General features: G+C 41.3%; 1 protein-coding gene and 1 pseudogene across 1 annotated transcript; both read right to left on the bottom strand.

Annotated features, from left to right (window-relative positions):
- Nucleotides 1-2,229: 2,229 nt before the first annotated feature.
- Nucleotides 2,230-3,775, bottom strand: LOC101584743 (C-C motif chemokine 3-like 1). Its single transcript, XM_004642986.2, has 3 exons — nt 3,615-3,775; nt 2,759-2,873; nt 2,230-2,387 (listed from the first exon to the last, which is right to left on the bottom strand). Exons 1-3 carry the CDS (start codon nt 3,688-3,690, stop codon nt 2,297-2,299), a joined length of 282 nt encoding a protein of 93 aa, XP_004643043.1. The 5' UTR covers nt 3,691-3,775; the 3' UTR covers nt 2,230-2,296.
- A 2,476-nt stretch (nt 3,776-6,251) lies between these two features.
- LOC101581230 overlaps nt 6,252-7,426 on the bottom strand; it is an 8,928-nt pseudogene continuing 7,753 nt past the window's right edge.

Raw genomic sequence — 7,426 nt, 5'->3', positions numbered from 1 at the left:
AGAAAGGGGAGATGTGTGCAGTTTCGCTAGCTGATGCTTGTGCTCAGTGAATCTGTAGGTGACAGGACAGGAAAGAGCAAAGGGGAACTTGGAGAATTGGGTTGCGCATGGGAGTTTATGTGCACATTCAGGGGTTCACTGAACAGGAATGGATTTTGAAGTTTGCTGTGTGTCAGAATTACTTGGAGGCTAGATAAACACAGAGTGTATCCCTTCACCTCCCCCAGGTTGGGAGATGGTCTTAGGACCTACATGCCTAGCAGGATTACAGGTGTTACCCAAACTGCACTCTGGGTGCTACGTCTTGCAAAACACCAGCATTGCAGCGCTGGTTGAACTGTGGCCCGATCTATTTTAGTGCTAAGTTCCTCTACTAAATACTAAGACTGTAGCATTAAGGAATTTGATTCTCAATGTTGGAATTTGACAGCCACCCCTCGTGTTCATCAATAAGGTCCTTTAGGAAAGGGCCTAGGTTGCCTTGAAAGGGGGCTCATCTGAGACCAGTAAAGGAAAAACAACTCAGCTTTGTTGAGCAAGTCCTTTCCATCCTGTTGACTGAGAACATAGGGATTTGGAGTCATGCAGGAATGTAACTGCAGAAATTTGTATTCTAAGATAAATTTACTGTACATGGAGCAAGGAAGTGAGAGGCTTAGGAGTTCCTGTGTGGCCCAACTGCAGCCCTGGATCTCCTTCTTTACCCTTCCTAGGAAATAATTACGTTCTCAGTCTTAAATACACAGTGATAGTGCTTAAGGATTAGAGATTGAATCCAGAACCTCATCCATGCTAGGCAAGCACTCCACCAATAAGATACACTCTTTGCCTTTTAAAAATTTGAGACAGGGTGTTGTTCAATGGCCCAAGTTGGCCTTGAATTTGCAGTCTTCCTGCTTCAGTCTTACAAGTATAGATCAGAGGCCTACATCACCAAATCTGGATGACCATCAGCTCTTTCTGAGATTGCAAGGAGGATGTGGCTCTGGGCCGAGGGTGGAGGATGGTCACCTGCACATGTGACCCTGTAACTCCACAGGGTGCCAGAGGTTGGCCTGGGCACATTTTCAAACCCAGGTCAAAATAAAAAATAGAGTACACATTTGGAAAACCTCTCTGCTGTTGGTTTCTTAATCCATGAAATGGTCAGAAACAAGTAGATTGGAAGACTACTATCTTTAGAAGGGAGTTACCCTCCAAAGAAACCACAAGACTGGCCCGCAAACAATTGTTTATTGCTCAATACCTATAGAAAGCACCCGACTCCTAACCCCTAGTCGGAGGAAGTAGGCAGCTCCTTCACAACCCTAATACTGCTCCTCTCCTATGACATCTCAGATGTCTTCATGGAGAATATGTCCCATGGAGGAGAGTTGGGAACTCCTGTTGGGTCTCAGTTCTGAAGTTGCTGGGGACCTGTCCACAATGCATCTTTCTTCCCTTTGTCCCAGTAGTGTTTTCCACTTTACTTACCATGATTTATAAATTGTTGCCCATAATATCTATATTTAAGGAATGTTGGAGCCCATTGAACTTCTCTCTTAACTGAGGGCTTCTGGACCTTGAGACAATGCATGAAAAGCACTCAGTTTTGAGTAAGCTTCAAAAAATGTTATCACTTATTATTAAGAAAATTTGACTTCTAAATATCCACTACTGAATATTCTTCCTAAGGAGCACCCATTGAAGTGATGAGTTTTCCTTGCATGGATATATTATGAGTTGATTTATAAAAGTTTGTAATTCCACTGCTCTGGAACTGTATCTACAGTGTAAAGTGAAGTCTTTCTGTGTCTCCTTTTTTTCATACCCCAAATCCTTGTGTTTCACATCTTCCCACTTTTTTTCTCTTATTTCTCGTAACCAGTGATTGGTCAGAAAACAAAATCAGCCTGAATGTCAGTTTACTTGTTTTAAAAGAATGTTTATTATTTCATTAGGCTAGACACAGCACAGAATAAAAGAATCCATTATGTATGTGTCAGTTTTGCATCTTTTGTACCATGTCTGCATAGAAGTAGCTGATGACAGCCATTCAACTGTCACCAAACAGGATGGAAGAAGGGAAGGTGACTGGTGATAAAGAAAGTATCCCGAGATCTTTCACACAAAAGGTCACAAAATCAGTATAAAAATAAAAAATTAAATTAAAAAATTAAATATCACAAATAAATTAAGACTTAAGTTAAAAGTTCCCATAGGAGAGGTAGCTGTGGAGGTCATAGGGTGGCTTCCAAGGTGAGATCCTTGCTCCTCCCAGTCATGTTCTGTGGGTCCATGACTGTTTCCAGGCCACTTAAGCATTAAGCTCCAGATCATTCATGTATTCTTGGACCCAGGCCTCACTCGGGTTTGCACAGACCTCCCGGCCTCTCTTGGTTATGAAGCTGTGAAGAGAGGAAAGAAAGGATCAACCACTCAGGACTCCTGTGAGGGCCTTCTGGGACCACGGTGTCCCTGTCATCCCAGCCTATGTCCTGAGTAGCTCAGGGATGTTTTGTCTTAGGTCAGGCTAGACAGCTACTCTCAGCGACTCAGGGGTCCCTTAAAGCATTCTTCCACCTTCTTCTTGTCCCCTTCCTCGAGGCTGCGGCAGCCCTCCTCATTATGTACCATCACCTCTACCAAGCCAGGTGACATCTCCAAGCATGAGGTTCTATGTAACTGATAAGGTAGGAGTCTTTCTAGAATGGCTCTCCTGGCTGGTCTGTGCCCTAGAGGACTGTTCCCAGAATGAGGTAGGGGGTTTTGCACTTACATGACACCTGGCTGGGAGCACTGGCTGCTGGTCTCATAACAGTCAGCTATGAACTGGCGTGGAATTTTCTTGGACACATAGGTGAAGCAGCAGGCTGTCGGTGTGTCAGCACCAACTGCAGAGGAAGGGCAGAGTGAGCCAAGTCATGGTTTAGAAGGAAGGGCCATCCCAGAGCTGCTCCTTTTCATATTAAGGACAATGGCCTTGCTCTAAGTGGAGGCTGGAAAACTGGTCACTGGTGGGCATTTGACACCTTTGCCTAGAAATATCTGCCTCTGCATTTCTGCCTCTTCTTTCTTTCTAACTCTTCCCCATGGGCTCTGCTTTTCCCTATGTGATTTGGGAAATTATTCTCTAACTTCATCTCTCTTCAGGGAATTTTATCCAGTTCAAGACATCATGCCCCAGTGAAAGAGGAGACAGTGCCATCTCTTTTGAGATAGAACTCCAGCTAGTGAATAGGTGGCACCATTAGGAAGGAACCAGACCTCCATCTTGCCTTTTGAAAATTCACTTATTTAGGACCCATTCTTCCATCTGCACAAGGTATGGCAACTGCCTTGCACACCCCAAGCCTGGCTCTCAGAGACTGGGACTAGGAGAGCGATGGCCCCTTGTAAATATGAAAGAGACATATCAAGATGTTTTCTAGTCCTTCATAAAGTTCTTTTTTCTCTTGCATATTCTGAGCCCACAACATAAGACTGAGTGTTGCCCTAATACCAGGGAGTAGACCTCCCATCCAAGTACTAACCAGGCCTGACCCTGCTGAGCTTCTGAGATCAAATGAGATCGGGCACGTTTAGGGTGGTATGGCTGTAGATAATGGACACCTGGAAAAACAGCACAAACTCACGTGGTGCAGAGAAGACCTGGTGGCAGAGGGTCATGGTGCACAGGAGGGCAGCGAGCACAGCCATGGAGACCTTCATGATGCTGAGAGTCAGTGGAGTCTGGGCTCGAGTGTCAGCAGAGCCGAGAAAGGCCTGGGTACTTGGTGCTGCTCCTGTGCTTCTGGTGTCTCAGCCATCATCTCTTCCTTTTGTAGGCAGCCTGTGCCAAAGGGGAATGTATTCTGGGGGTGAAGAGGGAAACTTTGAAGCATGGTAATACTGTCATGTGCGCATTGCATAACTCAGTCTTTGGTGACCACAGGGGCTCAGGATATCCAAGAATAGCATCTCTGAGTTATCTAAACTCATGATCTGTTCTGGCTTCTTATATGGAAATAGTCTCCTTATGAGTAGGAGAGGGGAATGCGTTGGCTCAGGGCTGCTCTCCTTTCCCATGAGAGCTGATCTATAAAAGACTTCTCTGTCCTATTTCTTCCCATAGAACCGAAACTCTGCTTTTTGTGGCCTCCCAACGACAGGGATGGTGTAGATGTGAACAGTGGCACAGCTTTCTGCCCCACCCCCATGCAATGAACTGAATTAAGGAATCCCCACATGGAGAAACGAGGAAGCATGAGGTCATGTTTCACTCCTTTGTTCATTCATCACACAGTCATGGGGTGACCAGGGCACTGGGTTATACACTAGTTTATGATCATAAAGAAACTTTAGGTGTGGGTGTTAATATGTCAAGAACCTAAAAATATTTAGACCAATTCATGTAGAAATAGCATTTCTTGGAAAGTGTACCATGGACACACCCCAAACAGGGAGACATCTTCAACCATAAAGGTGGCCCAGCATTCCCTGTAACTCTGAAATTTTTCTGTGAAGGAAATCATAAAGTAAATGGTGACATATCCATAATTGGGTGCTTAAGTTGAATGAAATGGCACAAATATCCTAATGAAAAAGCAAGACAAAAAAAAAACTATCTCAAATCAAGAATTGTACAGATGTATGGAAATGTATATAGACTCTTCCTTCCTTTCTTCCTTTCTTCTTCCTTTCTTTCTCTCTCTCTCTCTCTCTCTCTCTCTCTCTCTCTCTCTCTCTCTCTCTCTCTCTCTCTCTCTCTCTTTCTTTGTATTTTAGGGAAGGGCCTATAGGGTGTTTAGAGTCTCACTACTAGATCGGACTTGTAGTGATCTGCCTGTTTACAGCCTCCCAAGAGCTGGGATCACAGGCACGGGCCACCACGCCCAGTCTCAATTGCTGTCTCAGCATGCCCTGGGGGCAGGGCTGGTACAGCAGGCCTGGGGATCGAAACCCTGGCCCCTGCCCCTGCTTGCAGGCACTTTAATTCGCTGAGTTATTTGGCCTGCCTATAAACTTTCTTAATAATTATAGTTTTGGAAAAACTAGAAAGCATTGAAAATAAGTGCCTTAAAAATGAACAGTGGTTGTATTTGTGTGATAAATTTATGGGTCGTTAATTTTCTTTTATTTTTTTTCAGAATTTTCTAGTTTTATTTTATTTTAAAGATTAAAAACAAATAGCAGAAACAAAGACAAAAGCAATAACAAGCGACAGTGCACATGATAGATTTTTCAAAACAAGAATAAAAATTTAACACTGGTTGCTATATTACATATTTTCTTTTATGTCTAAATATTCTTTTTAAAATGAGATAATCAGTGACAAGTACAAAAATCTCCAATGTGATTACCACTTCATTGTCCCCATATTTCAAAACTAGCACAAACAATATTTTTTAACTAATGCATCACCTCCTGAAGAAAGGCAAGTAAGAACTATTACATTTCAGGAATGATTCTCATGAGTTTGCCAAAGCCACATTATTTAGAAACTGTTTTAAAATTGGCCTCAATTTCAGAGGCATCAAGAAATCAGAAAGCACACAGAGAGCAAATTGTTCAAGCAATGGCCATGGCTCATCCACATGGCTGACGCTGACAAAATATCTGCAAACTGCGGTACAGGGTTTCAGGGTAAATCCTGAGGCTACTTGACTGACCTTGTCAGATACAGAAGTTACATTTCTTGTTATATAGGTCTTGCTTTATCTTGGTCTTAACCATCCAGCAGAAATGTATAAAAATGAAGTATAAAAAGTAAAGCCATATTAATATGCTGAGCTGTAAAAGGCTCAAGTCAACTACTTCTGACATTGCCAGTCCTACAGAAAATCCAGTACTATTATGGACTACTGGACTATATTGGAATATTTTGTTGAATTCACGCACCTGCAACATTTAAATGGCAATGGAATACCCATCTTGGACAAAACTAAACCAAAAAAAAGTGGATATAAACGAAGGACCATTTTGTATCTGTATATACAAAATAGGATAGATATACAGCTACTTTCTCTTAATTCAATGAGAAGAAAGATTTGTACTAATAGTGTTTAGACAGGATATCATGTCTGCATCTTGTACAGTGGATAACCACTACAAAGACAACAATGTACAATGTATTAATTATTGAAACTGTCCTATTAATCAGTTTTGAACCTGGCTCACTGATATTTGTTTCTCAGTAAAATCAATAAAAATAAATAAATAAAGTGGAAAAAAAAAGAAATCAGAAAGCAGGGAAGGGTGCCAGGATCTGTGAGCTTTGTCCAGGTCTGTAGTCAGCACAGAAGTCCTGCAGCACAGAAGACCTGAGGACAAGAAAAGAGCAACAGAGCCGTGAGCCTCTGAAGCAGCGAGCTGTTCGGATGAACAGACATGGACATGCAAAAGTGGTCAGATTAACATTAATGCTCACTTTCAACAAACTTTAATGCTTCTTGTCCTTTTTTACTTTATGTTTTTATAAATTTATTTTAAAGAGAGACTATTAATTGATATGATGTTAGAAAGTATACGTATTTAGAAGAGTAAGATGAGAAATATTCAACTGTGGCTTTTGTATTGCACTTTGCTGTCTTCAATATAGTTGCTAAGACTATAGATAATAGTGTATAGAGTTACTGAACATGAGAATTTTGAACATTAACTGCTAATCTCAAAAAAACTGGTGGAGGGCTGTCAAGATAGCTCAGTGGACTAAGCGCCTGCTTAAGCAAGCACAGGGACCTGGGCTCAATCCCCTTTTCCGCACACCGTGCTGGCCCTACCCCCAGGGGTGCTGAGCTAACAACCCAGTCCAGGCGTGGTGGCACATGCCTGTAATCCCAGCACTGGGGAGGCTGAAAACAGGAGGATTACTATGAGTCTGAGCTGCATAGTGAAACCCCATATCAAATACATAAATGAAAAAAAAAACTGATGGAAATGAGAACTACAATCATCTCAGCTATCCTGAATGTACACTTGCATGATCTTTCCCTCATCTTTATTGTTTATTTCATATGTTCAGTTTCTGCCCATTTTACTATGCCTATTATTCCTTTCAGGTTCTTACACTAGGGAGACAATACGATTTTACACATGTGAATCTGATTTATTTCACTTATGAGTATGGCCTCTAGTTTTCTTATTTTATTTAGGAAGCTGCAATAGCATCCTTGTCAGTCACAAATTCCATTTTTTAATATGAATAAGCATTACTGGTTAAGAAATAACTTGTTAATTGTTTAATTGGAAATAAATTTTATAAGTACACTAAAATTTCTGTCCAATGATCTTGCTAGAATGTTTTGATTTTTCATGTGTCTAAATAATTTTAGTATTATATAGTATCTTCTTAAGCAATGCTAAAATCAAAGCAGGTTTTGTATTCCTTTCCATGTATTATTTCAGTGATATAAATGTCTATACTATCAGTAAATACATATTTTTTATCCTTTAGATTATTTTTTTT

The sequence above is a fragment of the Octodon degus genome, unplaced genomic scaffold (genome assembly GCF_000260255.1).
Source record: "Octodon degus isolate 3935 unplaced genomic scaffold, OctDeg1.0 scaffold00164, whole genome shotgun sequence".
Lineage (NCBI taxonomy): Eukaryota > Metazoa > Chordata > Mammalia > Rodentia > Octodontidae > Octodon > Octodon degus.
This window is presented reverse-complemented; position numbering and strand designations above follow the sequence as displayed.

What these genes read in the sequence shown, in the direction of transcription:
- LOC101584743 (XM_004642986.2), bottom strand. Translation starts at nt 3,690, where the DNA reads ATGAAGGTCTCCATGGCTGTGCTCGCTGCCCTCCTGTGCACCATGACC. An exon ending in CCAGGTCTTCTCTGCACCAC is followed by an intron (nt 2,874 to 3,614) that starts GTGAGTTTGTGC and finishes CTTCCTCTGCAG; the next exon opens with TTGGTGCTGACACACCGACA. An exon ending in TGCTCCCAGCCAGGTGTCAT is followed by an intron (nt 2,388 to 2,758) that starts GTAAGTGCAAAA and finishes CTCTCTTCACAG; the next exon opens with CTTCATAACCAAGAGAGGCC.